Source organism: Penicillium griseofulvum, assembly GCF_001561935.1.
Source record: "Penicillium griseofulvum strain PG3 chromosome Unknown contig_26, whole genome shotgun sequence".
Lineage (NCBI taxonomy): Eukaryota > Fungi > Ascomycota > Eurotiomycetes > Eurotiales > Aspergillaceae > Penicillium > Penicillium griseofulvum.
The window spans coordinates 1-16,236 of NW_024467485.1; the positions used below are offsets into that span (position 1 = coordinate 1).

At 48.2% G+C, this 16,236-nt stretch overlaps 7 protein-coding genes across 7 annotated transcripts; 5 read left to right on the plus strand and 2 right to left on the minus strand.

Moving 5' to 3' along the window:
- Window positions 1–145: 145 nt before the first annotated feature.
- On the plus strand, window positions 146–1,572 carry PGRI_095970 (uncharacterized protein; the record flags this gene model as incomplete). The annotated part of the gene is made up of 2 exons (XM_040797310.1): window positions 146–913; window positions 961–1,572. The coding sequence occupies 2 exons, from the start codon at window positions 146–148 to the stop codon at window positions 1,570–1,572; spliced, it is 1,380 nt and encodes a 459-aa protein (XP_040643656.1).
- A 718-nt stretch (window positions 1,573–2,290) lies between these two features.
- On the plus strand, window positions 2,291–3,049 carry PGRI_095980 (uncharacterized protein; the record flags this gene model as incomplete). The annotated part of the gene is made up of 1 exon (XM_040797311.1): window positions 2,291–3,049. The coding sequence occupies one exon, from the start codon at window positions 2,291–2,293 to the stop codon at window positions 3,047–3,049; it is 759 nt and encodes a 252-aa protein (XP_040643657.1).
- An 89-nt stretch (window positions 3,050–3,138) lies between these two features.
- On the plus strand, window positions 3,139–3,672 carry PGRI_095990 (uncharacterized protein; the record flags this gene model as incomplete). The annotated part of the gene is made up of 1 exon (XM_040797312.1): window positions 3,139–3,672. One exon carries the CDS (start codon window positions 3,139–3,141, stop codon window positions 3,670–3,672), a length of 534 nt encoding a protein of 177 aa, XP_040643658.1.
- A 1,849-nt stretch (window positions 3,673–5,521) lies between these two features.
- PGRI_096000 (serine hydrolase domain-containing protein) lies at window positions 5,522–6,649 on the minus strand (the record flags this gene model as incomplete). The annotated part of the gene is made up of 1 exon (XM_040797313.1): window positions 5,522–6,649. The coding sequence occupies one exon, from the start codon at window positions 6,647–6,649 to the stop codon at window positions 5,522–5,524; it is 1,128 nt and encodes a 375-aa protein (XP_040643659.1).
- A 2,429-nt stretch (window positions 6,650–9,078) lies between these two features.
- On the plus strand, window positions 9,079–10,245 carry PGRI_096010 (uncharacterized protein; the record flags this gene model as incomplete). Its single annotated transcript, XM_040797314.1, has 3 exons — window positions 9,079–9,113; window positions 9,163–9,440; window positions 9,497–10,245. The coding sequence occupies 3 exons, from the start codon at window positions 9,079–9,081 to the stop codon at window positions 10,243–10,245; spliced, it is 1,062 nt and encodes a 353-aa protein (XP_040643660.1).
- Window positions 10,246–11,031: 786 nt separating this feature from the next.
- PGRI_096020 (aminoglycoside phosphotransferase family protein) lies at window positions 11,032–11,954 on the plus strand (the record flags this gene model as incomplete). The annotated part of the gene is made up of 2 exons (XM_040797315.1): window positions 11,032–11,061; window positions 11,115–11,954. 2 exons carry the CDS (start codon window positions 11,032–11,034, stop codon window positions 11,952–11,954), a joined length of 870 nt encoding a protein of 289 aa, XP_040643661.1.
- A 2,715-nt stretch (window positions 11,955–14,669) lies between these two features.
- On the minus strand, window positions 14,670–15,653 carry PGRI_096030 (uncharacterized protein; the record flags this gene model as incomplete). Its single annotated transcript, XM_040797316.1, has 1 exon — window positions 14,670–15,653. One exon carries the CDS (start codon window positions 15,651–15,653, stop codon window positions 14,670–14,672), a length of 984 nt encoding a protein of 327 aa, XP_040643662.1.
- Between the last annotated feature and the right edge of the window lie 583 nt (window positions 15,654–16,236).

The following is a 16,236-nucleotide window of genomic DNA, read 5'->3' on the forward strand; positions in this document are numbered from 1 at the left end:
TAACAATAGATGGCGACTGGGGACATGTGTTCCAGTGGGGGTTCTCGACCAGGAAGGTTATCTCAGTCAGTACCAACAGCGCCTCACTCGTCTCTCACTCGTCACTGATGGGACCTGCCCGGAAACGTCGCACCGCTTGGAAGGAATGTCCAGACTAACCTGTCTGACGGCGTTTGAGTGGGAAGGACTCCAACATCCGTCCGAGGTTGATTTGTTGCGACGGTGCATCCGTCAGACCTGGAGCTGCCTAGATCATCTGTCCATCGGCTTCGTTCCATCGGCTTTTGCCCGTGCTCTGTGCTGGCAGAGCCTTGGGCTTCAGCGACCGGAGCTTGAGGATGGGGGTAGAGGGACCGGCGTCACTACGAACGAGGATACGGGGATTGCGAATCCTGCAGCTCTTTCCGCTCTGTCCACGCTGTCATTGTCAAAGGTGACCTTGCCCCTGGATATCTCATCGGGACACAATGCGATATTCTACTCTCTGCGGTCGCTTACGCTGCGTGACTGCCCGAATCAGTTGCATCTCGTGCAATTACTGTCTTGGTCACAGAAGCCGCTCCGACTGACGCATTTCGAATTCTCTTTCGATTATCTGCTGCACGAACCGGGCGAAGGATATAGCCTTTCTGCTGTTGTGCGGTTCTTATGTTCATTTCGTGGGCTGCAGCATCTGCATTTGAGGTTGTCCAATTTCCCATCGTCAAAATCCCACATCCAGGACACCATCCGGCACCACCAGACCACGTTGAAAAGCCTTGTCTACCATGAGCGCCAACTCGCACCAATCGATGCTGATGGCTTATTTGAGGATGATCGGGATGTGTCGCCCGCTTGGGTTACGAACGTGTCTGCCGGTGTAGACCTGGGCCAGGTGTTTGCTCTGGCTTTATGTGCTAGACCATCTGCGGCTGTAAGTTTTTCTCGGCCCAGTAAACGAGTGCCTGCTAATGAGGACAGCGTCGGTGCCTTCTACCTACGGCCAAGCATTCCCAGCTTCAGATTCTACATCTGCGGTTCAGCGGCCTCGAGCGAATCCATCGAGACATCCCACGAGAGATTGCCACTTATCTACATGAGATGCGCAAAGGATATTCACGGCATCCTCGTTGGTGGTGGAGTTCCGTGAACCGGGACATCTCCAATGATAGCCACAACTACCGTCCCATTGTTGATGAGTACTTTGACAGGTCACACCTCGAGTATGGAGACTCGCAGGAGGCAGTGCTTATATCCTCTGCGGCAATTGCAGAGGCTGGGGATTTCGTGTCATTTGCGGACTGGGCATTTGGCCCCGACGGACTGCCGGCCCTGCAGGTTCTCGCGTTTGGGGACTTCTCTCACGGTGATCGATACAGGAGCCAGCAGTTTCTAATGCGTCGTGTCTATCCTTCATCGGAGGGCGGTGACAAGGAGCTTGCCGGCCTTGCATGCGATGATACGACGCGGCTGCCCTTTTGTTCGGCAGATATGAGTGACCCTTCGATTTGGGATGGTGCTATGGTGGACGGGGCTCGTTTTCTGTCCGCATGCCCAGGAGGCGGGCTGATGGAGTCACCGTACGAGTTGTAGGTCTGCACGTGTCTTTCTTGATTCTTCCTTGTGGTTCGCGGCGGACTACGCGGCGCAACGCGTCCCATGATGGATTTGGTCAAAGAAGGCGGTTGCTTTTGGTCATGATCTGCCGTACTCGTATTGCTACCTAGAAAATATATAATTTGCAGCTCTGAATCTCAGTTTACAGTATCCCACTGGTATATGAACTTGTCGTGCTTACTAGGTATCAATGAGAGCAAGTCCAATAGATACAGTAGTATTCGAAATCAGTTATACCTCCGCACTCTTGCGACTTGATTCCCGGAAAATAAGTCCGAATGACGCTAGTCCGTTTCAGTTCACCGCTTGGTAGTTTCAGCAGAACTGTCGTAGTAATGATACTGTTACAATCATTGAGTCACTGTTATAGTACCGTAATAGTACATGGAACAATCTCGAATTGCTTTCGTAGATCTAGCGATCTGGCAAGATCGCCCGCTAGCTTTACTCTTTCCTGCCAGTTTCCTTTTGGCTAACTTATTTCCTCTCATTCTGCCCGAATGCAGCGCAGCCTTCATCATCCACCAGTCATAATTAGAAGACCGTGCTTACGCTGTAGACAGCTAGACCTGGTAGGGAAATATGTTTTTAGTACTTCCGTGGATCTCGCTATCTTTCGCGCGTCTCAGTCGTTACCAGCTTTACCTGAGATGGGGGTTTCCAACAAAGCTAACATGCCTTTCCAAGAACCGTGATGAGCCAATATCACGTCGATGACGTATCTCAGTTTATGGAGCACGAACCATGGGAACCGAACTCGGATTACGCCCCAACCCCTGGCCACTACGGCAGCCCCTACGGCGCGTTTTCTACATTCAGCCCCTCTCCGTCTAATCAACGTGAGAGTGGTATCGACCTGACGAGTAACTCTGACACACACCCGCTCAGATTTCTACCGCTCTGTGAGTGGCAAGATGGAAAAAGCTACGATGAGGAAGCGCCATCATGTATCCACTATCGTATAGAGTGGCGAGTGACAGTCAATAATAGAGAGGTATCAGCAGACACGGAGGAAGATGTCTTTTTGGCACCTAGTGCCTTCTGGCAGCTGTTATTGGAGAAAAAGCTAGAAAAAGCTTTGCGGCGAAAGGCTGCCCGCCATCGCCGATTGAGACCTGATGATACGGTCATCGTCGTATCAACAAGCGATCGTACCAAACGCAAACTGACAAAAAGATTTGACGACACTGAAATAAATTGGACTGTCATTGAGAAGCAGCTTTTGATGTGGTCAGATGTCTTCTCCCGCGGTAAGGAGCTTATGGTGAAGATCAGTTTCAACTACATAAACGATCGCTCTTCCCCACCCGTTGGTCAAAAGGGAGACAAAAGGGAGACAAAAGGGGGAAATCATCTGTCACGCAGAGAATGCTTTGCGAACGAGACGCACAACTTCATGCGGAGGAGGGTGCTTCTGGTGAAAAACCAATCTGGAGCAGCGTTTATAGGTTGATGCGATGTGACTCATCGACATGTCAGCATGGCCCTCATTGCTGGGTAGACCCAATGGGGAAAAGGCACTATCCACTCAAATCTCATCATATGAAACGCCTGATATCCCACGTTGAAGAGGGCGGGATTCTGGAGAGTCACAAAGACGTGCCCGAAGCTGTACGTGACGAATTATACAGGGAAGAAGAACAGAAGTTGGTGAGAAACAAACGCAAAGGAGGTCAGGCCGTTGGGACCGGAGCGCCATATCCTCCTATCAACATCAATGTCGTGTCCTCGCGGCCTACGGCCCATGAGATTGATCTGTCGGCCCCTAGGGCACCAGGTGAATTGCAGGTTCTCAGTCCACTCGACATTCCTGGACCTAGAGACTTAGCCGTCGACGAATACGGTGAGTGGCAGATGTCGAAAGTCGACAATGAAGTCCTCAAGCATGCATTTCGAGAAGTGTGTGACGTGATGCTCGAGAACGGTCTTGATCTTGAGCAAGTGTACAAAGATCAAGATCCCAAGTTCTTCATTGAGAAAGGAGTCAAAATAGGTATCGCTCGGCGTTTCGTAGAGGACATTGGAAAGTGGGTTAAGAACGTGAAGAAAGCGGTGTCTGTTTGCGAGACTCTTTAGTCTGTGTAGAGTTTGATTAGTGCCTCCTGGCGTTACCTGGCGTCTTTTTCAATTACTACTTATATTAAATATCGTGGCACCTAATTGTTATGTACACACACACACACACACACACACACGATTCATTAACGCCCGGCGGCTGAGCCGAAAGGGCAACTATCAGTAATCTACCAGTACATGCATGTTTGGGTATACGCCGTGTCTCCTTGGAGCCCATACAGAGTTTCTTTCCGAATCTGACATCTTAACTTCCAATCTCATAGCTAGTTCCTGTGGATTAGTATTGGTTGGTAGACTGGCTTGAAGGCGCTTCTTCAAGTGTTCAACATCCTATCCTCGGCAGTTGAAGCGCGTCTACCGTCTGTCACAAGGTGTTGGGGTTAGTAGGGGAAGGTGTTCTTTCTGCGTTCGTCGGCAAGGTTAAGTGGCTTCAAGCCGGCCCGTAGCGATCGCGAACCGTATTGAGGCTCGCACTGCTTCCAAATTCGGCTTCCACTTTTGATCGTCGGAGGGTGACTTCCCTCCCAAGAAGAAGGATATGTTACTTCGGTGAGTGTGGGTGCATTGCAGCATTTCCGTCCGGTGCGCGGTCCACTTCCGACATCGAAACAGAAAGTGATCCACCGTCTCTCTCGCTTGTCCACATACACATTGGTCTGTCTCGGCAGCATTGATTCGAAAGAGATATCCATTGAGTCTTGCCATACCCGTGCGGAGCTGGGCCAACACGCTCGCATCTTTCCACGATAATCGGTCATACAGCTGTCGCGTGTGTTTCCCTGGAAGTGCGGTATCCACTCGTCTGGAATGTCTTCCTATGTTCTCAGGTAGCTTCCTGCTGGGGATTGCTTGGACACGCGCATTGTTATGTACAGTAGAATTCGAAAACAGATAACCCCCGAGACACTCACGCTTTCTTTCCTAGCGCCCCACTCAGGTCGCACTAATCCGAATTTGGTCAAGAAAAGTCACCCTATTCTTTCTTGATATATCTCTGGTAGATCACCAGAATTACCGTCATTACAGGTTCCGGCATTGGGCAGACCATACTTTCCGAAACGCCCCTTGGCCATGCCCTAGAACTCGAAAACAGTTTACCCCGAGACACTCACGCTGTGTTTAACGACGCTAGTCCATGTGAAGTTACATTAAAAATAACCCCTGTGCAGCAGTATCGTCGTATATAAAGTTGGACTGTCTAATGAGTCACTGTAAATACCGTATTTTCCCATGGAAATTTCGAGGGAGAAAGGGATCTAGAAGGGGTGGGGTAATCTGGCAATCTGACTTGATTTCACGCCCACTCCTTTTCTTCCGTTCCCCGCAATCTCCGTCTTCATCTACGTTTTGCATGACGAAAGCTGTACTACTGCTGTAAAAGACTACCCCGGTCGGCTAATAGGGTTATCGTTCATGCTTCCCATAGTTTTTGCTCCCTTTCGTTGCTCTCATTCGTTATTGGGCGTCTGCCTATAGATGGTACCACCTACCTATGCTGACAGTCCTACAGGGCCTTGATTGTCTGTAAACACGAACGGCAGCATCTACCACGATGATGACATGTATTAGCCCCGAGAGCTTGAACTATGGGAATATGATGCATAATATGCCCCTACCCTAGGAAACTTCCGGAGCCCTAGTGCTACACAGTCCGACTATAGTCTCTCACCTTCGATCTCACTCGAACAAGAGCCTAACGTTGCAGGCTGACCTTATGTAACCAAATCCTATACCTCTGCTCCAGGAATCTGAGTGGGATACGGATAAGACCTACGACGAAGATCCCTGCTGCTAAGTCTAGAAATATGCGGATTTTGAAATAAGATCTAGTCGTCTGAATCCTAGGCAGCTAAATTAAGTCCTTGACTATCTCATAAACAGCCTTAATATACGCTGCCGGGGAAGGATGTTCTTCACTCAGCATCCTATTCATGGTATACGCGATTGTGAGCCTCCTGTCGCTATCCATAACCACGATCGAACCGCCCCATCCGCTACCCCATCCAACACTGCCCTCCGGCAGCTTACCTTCGGCGATCCCTGACTCAGGTCCGGTGAGGTAGATCCCAAGTCCGCGCCTCCCGCTACGCCCCGTCACCAAATCCATCCCAATCGCATTCTCCGTAAGCGCCAGTCTCACCGTCTCAGCCGACAACAGGCGATGGCCACCTGCCGCACATGTGCCGCCGAGCGAGAAACAGGAGAGGATCTTGACCAATGCCCTGGCGTTTGTGTGGCCGTTGACTGAGCCTAACACGCTGGACTGCCAGAACACAGTGTTGGCGTCCTCGGCCCTGGGGCAAGGGTTACAGAGTGTGCGCACGATGATCGAGTCCTGCTCATATCCCACCTGCTGGCTAAGCACCTCCTGGATCGAAGGTCCCGGTGGAGGTACGACGGGGGCCACCCGAGTCCGGTCCTCCTTGCGACACCCGTACTGGAAATCCGCCCCGTCGCCCAGCGGCCGGCAAATCTCCTCCGTTACAAACTTCTCGATGGACATCCCCGTCTTTCTTCGCACCAGCTCCCCGACGAGGAATCCCTGCGTCAAACCGTGGTATCCCATTGCGGTTCCGGGAGCCCACAGCGTTGCCTGGCGCGCCAGCTTGTCGGTTGCCACCTCGACGTCGCATATGTCCTCCAGCGTCATAGTGTCCTGCCACGCGCTGAGACCCGCTGTGTGGGATAATACTTGGCCGACCGTGACCTCGGACTTCCCGTTCGCCGCAAACTCAGGCCAGTGCTGGGCCACCTTGTCCTCGGGGCGGAGCACACCACGCGAGATCAGCATCAGAGCCGCCAGGTTGGTGACGAGTTTCGTGGTTGAGAAGACGTTCACCACCGTATCCTTTTCCCATGGTTTCTTGGTTGACACGTCGGCGTATCCCCCCCATATGTCCACCACGTTATCCTCTCCGTTGATATTAATGCACAGACTGGCACCGATATCTTGTCCGGAAGCGATGGATTCTTGCATTAAGTCGCGCAACTTGGAAAACCGGGCCTCGCAGTGGCCTTGTACCTGAGCCATCCTGGTGGATATTATGACTCGTGGCAGCGGTGGACGAATATAAGCAATGGAACTTCAATTCAAATGAAAGAAAAACGGCTGTCCTCAGATAGCGGTCCTGCGAATAATGAAATGTCAGGGTATGGAGGGGCAGTGAGGTAAGAGTGTGTAGTTAGAGGGTTTGCGTAAGACGTAAGATACGATATTATACGTAAAGCGGTCATTCTGAAATTAAAAATGGTCTATTATTAGGAAATGATTACTTGCAACTCACCTTGATATAGATTAGTGTAGTTTCGGATATGGCCCGACAGACGGTCAGTGCCTGAGGCTAAACTGTTTTCGAGTTCTGGGGCATGGCCAAGGGGCGTTTCGGAAAGTATGGTCTGCCCAATGCCGGAATCTGTAATGACGGTAATTTTGGTGATCTACCAGAGATACAGTCATATTTCATTAGTATTTGTACCCCAGTACTTCGGCAGGCTGAGGCCCACTTCTTTTTCTGCCGGTTAAAACTTCATAGTCAAAACCCCTGAACTATATAGCTAGTAACTAGTATGCCAGCCTTCGTATTTAATAACCTCTTCCGCCCGGTGCGGCATGGCCTCTGCTAAATTTATAAAATGATGCCCTGTTAGATTCTCCCATGCATACTACGCTGCATACTAGCAGGAATAGGTAGGCGGTGTAGAAAGAGCGGTCAATAGCGGAAGTACCGGGGTGAAATACTAATGAAATGCCACTGTACATCAAGAAAGAAGAGTGGTGACTTTTTTGATCAAATTCGGATTAGTGCGACCTGAGTGGGGCGCTAGGAGAGAAAGCGTGAGTGTCTTGGGGGTAATCTGTTTTCGAATTCTACTGTACCCCAGGGAACTGATTATATGTTAGTTTCGTTGACATAGAATTGCTCTTGATTTTCCCAATGCCCGAATTGGTAAAGAGCTCTGGGGAAGATGGTAATGGATCCTAGGAAGTGGGGCTTCAGACGGCTATTGAGAAGGATAGGTAACTAATATCTTGGGCATTCGGAAGTTGAGAGCCTCAGCAACTTGACTTGTTCACTCCGCTCAGTGAGGACGGGTGGGGCAGCTGGCACAGTTTAATTGACCGAGGCCCACCTACACAACCAGCCAATCAGAGTACAACATTGTGGACAATCATATCGCTTTTTTATTTTTTGAGGCCAACTCTTTTGTGACCGTCCCTGAAAATTCCTCTCGTGTGTCTCTCACACAAATCTCAATTGGCTCCTTGATGTTGAAAAATCACTCAACTTTTTAAGATGAACATCCGAGCCTTGGCGTTCGCAGAATCCCGAAATCGCCGTGCTGCGATTCAACAACCGCCTCGCTGCCTTTATTGTCGCGCACGTATGAGAGAATCACAATGTCCCCCTTGGAATGACAACGGTAATGCTGATCGCCTGTATGTATCATACCGTTTTTCTTGTGGACAGTTTACCTGCTCCGGAGATATGCGGAGCATTTTGGCAGTGCTTTTGTGATCATAGCATCAAACGTATTTATACATACATAGCAGGGCATGGCAGGACAGTAGAAATTTCGCCGTCAATATTCTACCAGTATGCCACCGGGGGATGCCTTTTCTTCGATTACATGACAGAAACGCCACGAGAAAGTTAGACTTACTCGGGGTTTTTTCTGTAACCCCTGTCGTTTGGATATGTATTCCTAATGACATATATCGGAGAGTACTTTGGAGTCTGTATCGGCTTGTTTCCCGCAGTTTAAGTGAGGTCTCAGTGACTTCAGTATTCCATTAAATATCGATTGAGACGGATGGAGATTCAGGACAAATCAATGAAAGGATGACGTGAAGGATGGGAAAAGATAGAGCAACGCCATTGCGCAGACACAAGTGCGATGGCTCGCTGCTGAAATATGAGACAGATACCGGATGTGGTGATAAGGTACATATATGTATTCGCGTACTTGCTTGCGCGTCTTTCACTTATCCATCCCAGAAAATACTTGCATCTAGGTTTTTCGCCCTTCATAGTAAATGCGGTGCGCTTACAGTACCTTTCCAGACTGTATACCGAGAGCATGTCTAGCTAAGTTTAATTTGATAGTAAGCTGACCGCGACGGCATCTCGATCATTCGGAAATTCGTTGTTCCATATTCACATCTTGCAGAATTGCTGAGTTGTCATATCCCTTGGACTTCGGTAAAGGAACCTATCATCGCTATTGTAGCCACGTACAATGGATTCCCCCACCACTGACTAGTATTGTTTTGCTATCAACCCAGGCTTTGGCTTATACCATTGAAAAATCACTCTCACGCGGCTTTCTCCCGCTTCGAATTATTCTGACTACATTACGTTCTCTCGATACTTTATCGGCTTATGAGTTTTCAGGATTCGTTGAGCAATGGCATCACGTACAAATTTTCACCAATTTCCCAGGTGTGTACGTCCCTTTACTCTGTACTTTCTGGTGCTGACATTAATGAAGCACATTCAAGGATTACCCACTCCAGGTCATTGTTGGCCCTCGGAAGACTATTTACTACATTCACCCTGGAGTCCTTTCGTCGTGCGGCTCACCGGCATTGGAGACTCGCGTCAACGCTCAGTGGATCAAGAATGGTACTAGTGGGGCCATTGACTGGACAGAATTCGATGAGGACACTATTGAATGCGTCTTGAGCTATCTATACATTGAGGATTATGACGTGCGCGGTCGAACATTTGGTGGTAAACAAATTGGAGGAAACGACGATGATCAGATTGGTACATTCCATGATCCCCTCTTACATCTATTTACTGTTAACGACTATACATTTCAGCCCGACAAGCCTTCCTCTCTCCCAAAGCAGAGTCCTCGGTGCCTGACTCCGAAATCCTAAACGAAGCGCCTTCGGAACGGCCGCTAACCCCTTTGAGTCGGTGTTTGCAAGCTGGTCTGCCAGCAGAGACTATGCAAACAGCCGCAGCAGCGTTCATGAAGGTGCCTAGTGCTTGTGATGAGGGCCTTGGTGACATCGCTCTTATGCACGCCAAGGTTTACTGCTTTGCACACCAGTTTTTGTTCTCCAGACTCGAGGGTCTGGCTTTACAGCGCCTGACGCAGCTTCTTCTCACATGTGACACACCAACGGACCCGTTCTTCCTGGGTCTTACAGACGCCATACGACTCGTTTACGATTCAACACCGAAATCGAAATCGAATGATCCAGCTCGGGAACTATTTTCTCAATATATGGCGCTGAAATACACCATAATATCAGAGGAGAGTCTGAGAGCTCTTATAGCAGAAGGGGGTGACTTTATGATTGATGTCACCCGCAAACTAGCCCGGAGGATATCGATGAGTGGAACATCGACTCAATCTTTAGAAGATCATATTGATGAGCTGGAAATGAATGTCCTCAGGTTAGAGCAGCACGCTGAAAATCAAGCTCGTTTGCTCAAGCGGGCAGAGGAAGAAATCCTGGAATGGGAGAGCTGGAACCGAGGGATTTCATCAAAGCATAGGAAAGCGAGAAGGATGGTGACACCATTCGAATTCAGTGCGACTCATGAACCTTCAGCCTAAGCATGATTCTTACTGTCTGATTGACGGTGCAATACAGTTTGAAGTGATATATCTGTCTATTCTCCAGGACTACAGTAGTAGGAATTCTTGAAAGGTCAGTTGTCTTTTGATCAAAGGCATAGTTGGAAACATACCAGTTGCGAGCTAAGGAATGCCCAAAATCCCGAAGTATCCGCTGGAAAAATACAGTGGATTTCGTAATCAGTTTTAACTCTAAACTCTTACGATTCAATTCCCGGACCCTAAGTGGAGACACGCTAATCTAGTATTAGCTCTTTCCCCGTCAATCCATGTAGGGCTGTATTGTATTCATCGGTATACACAATGTGTCATTGTCATAGTACCGTAATTTGTTGTCGAAACCGATGGAACTCATCGTGCAAACAGATCAAACAAATTGAGAATCCCAACAATCTGGCAAGATCTTCTTTCATTTCTCATGTCTTCGGCTATTTGCCACGCGCAGCCTTCTGTAACTATCCTGTCTACTATTATTAATCACGTCATACGCCCAGGGCTGAGCAGAGCCATGACAACGGGAGTTCCGTTAGCACGCTTCAGTCCGTAACACGATTGGCTCTCGGTGGCAAGTCAGAGTCCCCCCAGTTAGTTGGCAATTCCGGTGGTTGTAAGCTCTGGTAGGCAGAACGCTACGGGTAATGCCAATAGATAAGATGTTGGATCGGAAAAACTTCTACCCGGGGTTTCTTTATAATCCTGTGCAGCCCTTGAAGGGGGTCGTCCCTCTGCAATAATCCCACATTTATTGCCATCTATCTCACTGAAATGGAACTATCAATACGCCCAATAGCCCATGTATGTTTATTCATAGTTTGTTGAATACCATTTACTGACATGACTACGCCAAGCCACAAAGTCGTGACCCTGATGGATTTTTTCCACTAGATGGAAAGGACCTTAATTCCGTCACAGATGAGGCTCTGGCAACTCTTCTCACATCTTCTCCTATCCTCCACCAGCTAGGTGGAACGACAGTTGTGCGGCTTTCAGAGACCTTGATCATGAAGGGTGGCGGGAGTGTCATGGCTAGTGAAGCGGAAATGCTCCGTCTTATTGCTTCCAGAACCACCATTCGAGCCCCAAGAGTCTATCGCTCATTTCAGGTCAAAGATGATACACAATATTTTGGTACATCTGGGTATATTGTGATGGATTTTATCCCAGGTCAACCACTGGATGAGAGCTGGAACAGCCTATCCCGTGACACTCAAGGGAAAATCGCTGCGCAGGTTGCTGAAATAATCCAAGAGATGCAGTCCATTGAGCTTTCACAGCCTGGTCCCACTGGTGGAGGACCAAGTCGGGGTCGGTTCTTCACAGATTATAGTGCGGGGCCTTTTATGGACACTGCTGAAATGGAAGCTTGGTTTAACCACAAGCTAGATATCTGCAAAAGTGTCCATCAAGCCCCAAAAGACATTCCGCCATTCCATTTTACCAAGTTTGTCCTTACACACAACGACATCAGTCCTCGAAATCTGATCTTAGATCAACATGAACAAGTGTGGTTGATTGACTGGGCATATTCTGGTGCATATCCTCCTGTCTTTGAAAGCGCGGCATTGTCAATACAGCCATTTTTCACTGATTTCAATGAAGCGGTGTTATCCCTTATTCCACGTTACCCTGAGGAGGAAATGCAACTTGATTCTATTGCATATGGATTAACCACCGCGGCATTGGCCTAAGGGAGGCTTAAATGGAAGCGGACTACACCCGTCACGGCGAACCCTGTTAGAATTAGCTGGTTGAAGGAATTTTAGTTGGACAACAATGACATCAAAAATTTGCTCAATGCTAGAATCCCTCTTAGTCGTTCGCTTCTAGGGTCGCATATTTAAAACACGTGCAATTGCTAGTTTGTCCACCTAAAAAACAACAGACTTAAAGCATCTCATTCGCCCCCTTTTTCCCTCGGGGACAATACCACCTAGAAGTGGAGATAGGAGTCAGGGCCAATGATGTCTAGTTTGTTCCCAGAATAGCGACACTCAGGCCAAGTTATACTGGAAGAACACAGTACTGAAATTATTGCTAGAATGAAAGGCATTGGTTGTGAATTGAACAGGCCATACGCGAAACTACCTCGGGCATCCGCATCAAAGCAAGCGAATATCATCAATGTATTCACCGGGACATTGTGGTAACCAAATGGGCGCAGTAGTGTATTTCCATCGCCAAATGGGACAATAATGATTCCCGTGTGGTACATGCGCACAGCCGAATGGCGGGCAGGAAGATGGAAAGCTGCTTGCTTCAGTTCGTGAGGGATCCTGAAACGGCGCCCAGAAATGAAGTTAAGCGCGTCTGCGGACTATGCTGTATGGCCCAAACTTATCCGCATGCTAAGTGCTTTACTACCATGCCTAATTTTCACGGTAAAGAGTTCAATTATTCAGCTGTATGTAATGACAGTTTCTTGTCGGTGGTGAAGCCTGGCTCAAATTCAAGAGAAGGGAGGCCGGAAAATAATGGTGGGCACAAAAGTGAGTAGAAAGGACTTTGGGTAACAAAGAAAAGTGTGCAAGATAGCAAGCAATGGACCTGGTGGCCCGAAAGAAAACAAACAAGTAGGAATAATATCGGGAAAGTGGGAAAGAGAAAAGGTGAGGCTCATTGGTAGTAAGCCCCCTGGTCAAGGGGAAGTGGTGTCTGATCTGGCCACAGCTTGAGAATTCCTGCTTTTGCCGCCGCAACCTGGGATGCGTTACCGACAAACTGAAGTTGGTATAAAAGATTAATCTGATCAGTAGTCCAGCATCTGCACCCAACTCCCATTGCATCGAATTCGTATTTATGACGCCCATATCGAGTAATTTCCCCCCAAACTTGCCCCACTGACAGTCCAGGGGCAACATCGAGAATAAATTGAGCCTGGGCATCGGTAGATATTTCGTAAGGCAATTCTGAGATGATGAGGTTGGCCTTGGATCCTCCCCGAAGGACCGAGCTCGGAACAGTGTGGCTTGGCTGGCAATCGATTCGAACCGAGCTTGTGGGGGATGACGAAAGGTAGAGGCACCAGTGATTAGTACCCCCTGCCTTTCGATGTGGAACGGCGAGGATGCGCTTCACTGGCATAGCCAATATTTGAGCCTGGCGACTGGCAGGCACATAGTGAACGGGCTGAAATCCAGACATAGCTAACGAGGCAAGACCAAAAAGATAAGTCAGAATGACCAAACTAACAATGAAACAACAATACAGAACTCACAGGATTTGAGAGAAATTGTACAATCTGTACAAATTAGATCTTGCGGGCGAGAGAACACAAATGGATTGTGAAGGAAGTTGAGGAAAACGCGTCCTTTTAATAACCATAGATCCAAAATGGAGGTCCCTGTTAATTGTCTAAATAAAACTAGTATAAGTCGTTTCATGAGACGCCCATTGCCTTACCCATCGGATAGGCGTCCGAGGATTGATGCTCCTCAGTCCGGCGGTTAGCCAGGTCCCACTAGATAATCACCTTTATTTTGCCTGAGAATTTTATATCAGTAGTTTCAGCCAATGAGAAGTGTAAAATGCACAACAGTTTCCATTATGTAGTATTAGCGCTTGGGTATGAGACCGAGGCGGGTGGATTGGGGATGTGCAAAGCATTTGATTGACACACACAGGACATACTGTACTAAGATAGGCACAAGCCAATAATTTTGCTACTGTAGGCGCTGAACAAAGCGCCTCAACGAAATGCGATATTATAGGACTAATCATTGTAAAGATAGGAATGAAAGACTCGAATGTTCGAAGGGTTTCATCGTCTCGCAAAGCCTTAATGACATTTTCGACAAAGTTACATAGAATGTATGCCTCATCTTTTGAGATGCCGACTTCAACGCTGTGCTTCGCCGAGCTGGTTAGATGTGCTCTCCACCAGAGCAGTCCTTGTGGAACTGGCGGTCATGGTAGACCGCGCAGTCGCATTGTTCAATATTGAAGCCCTCGCATTCTTGAGGGCATATGGCCTATTTTGATTGGCAGTCCTGGATTTCCACCGAGGCCCACTGGTAACCACAGTAAGGTTCAGCGACGTCATTGCCTTGGCTCAATCCGTACGCTGGTTCCAACGTGTTTCGTAGATGGCCTGGGCAGGAAAGTGAAGCGTTGATGACATGCTGAAGCCGTCCTACAGTAGAATTTCGGCACCGTAATTTTAGCTACAGTATCTTTTAAGATTGGCGAGCTCTAAATTTACCAGGATATAATAGTAGCCCTATCATAATTATTCATGAGGCTAAAATTAATCTAGGTAAAAATTATGGAGGCAATAATATTTTAGTCGTTCGGTGTTAGCCGGAGAGATAAGGAAGCGCTAACGATCGATCCAAGAAGTGGGTTCTCTAGGACTCCTTTCTCTACCTTGGAGTAGGAAGGCCGAGTAGTTTGGACATGTCCGGTGTTTAAGCGCCAAAATTTTCGATTTCCAAGCCTGCATGACGAAAATGGCCCTGGGCACTCTCTTCTTTTGCGCCAACCATATTGATGCACCATTCAAGAAAGACGTCAAAACCTTGCTCGGGGTCGTTCTCATAGTGACTCCAATGACGTCTGATAAAACTTTTGAGCTCAGCAAAATACTCTTCGATCGGATTGAGGTCTGGCGAATATGGCGGCAGATAAAGCAATTTCACTTCAGCATCTTCACACATCTGTGCAATCCGTTCTGAATGATGGAAGGAGGCATTGTCCATCACCAGAACAGATTTAGGTTCTGGCCATCTGCCGCAATGATGGAGCAGCTGAGCTATGAAATTTTCGAAAACGACGGCATCTGTAGTACCGCGAAACACACGTGAGAGAACTATCCCATCCTGAGCATACGCAGGCAGTATCTGATATCGCTGGTCGCGTCGAAACTGTGTTACTTGCAAAGGAGCTCTACCAAGAGGTGCCCAACCGGTGCGCCTGAACCCGACCCGTTTATCACAACCGGATTCATCAACATATACCAGGTGATACGACTGAAACGCGGACAGATTGTGTAGGTAATAGTCTCTCAAATCCGCATTCTGCTCTTTAGCGCGCTGTCGCGCGGCCTTTTTGGACCAACCTGTCGCTATAAGGGCTCTTCTAATGCTGGAAGTCGTAATCATGGTTTGAAACTCATCCCACAGGAAGACAGCCATCTCATCGAGATAGAGACCAGGCTTCTCAGAAAGGTGGTCACAAAGAGCTTTTATCATCAGCGGTGTAACGGTTCGCTTTCGGCCGATTCGGGTTTGAGGGGCATAGATGGCTCCAAATTGGCGTAAGTTTCTGCGAATATTAATGATCGTAAGCTTGGTACATTCAGCTTCTTCGGCCATCTGAGACGTTGTAAAGGACTGGCTTTCTATCATATCACGGATCAGATGGAGCTTCGAAGTAGGGAGTCTAGGAGCCATGTCGTTTTGCCTGAGGCGGGTGGTGGCAGAGGAAGGAAATCTGCCTCCTGCCATGGGATTGAGGGGCACACCAGGTAGCAAGCGTATAGCACTTTCCTGTAAAATACATCCAGTGGTGTCTTACAACTGTATTGTAAGATACGTCTACCAGTCTAGAAAGCGGTCTGAAAAGCGGGGCCTTCATCACCTATCCAATCAGAAATCTCAATACTCGGATTTATTTTCCGGGAATCAAGTCACAAGAGTGCAGAGGTATAACTGATTTCGAATACTACTGTACATACTGTACCCATCATTAATTAACGAAGCAGTTCATGCGGGTGTGTTTATCATCCAAGTAGCTGGAACGTGCCCCCTATGCAATCTCCTAGGATCTAGTCTATTGTATCGTAATCTCCTTGACTATTGATATAAAAGATACAGTTTACCCTAGCCTGTTCTCTCCTACCCCTGTTTTCTACAATCTGGATAGCGACGAGCTTTGGAATCCAAACGACTCAATGGACCCTCCTGCTTCTCCTTCACAGTCTGGCCGAGCCAACAAAAGAAAGCGCGAATCTCCAGATCAGTTTGTTATCCCCGT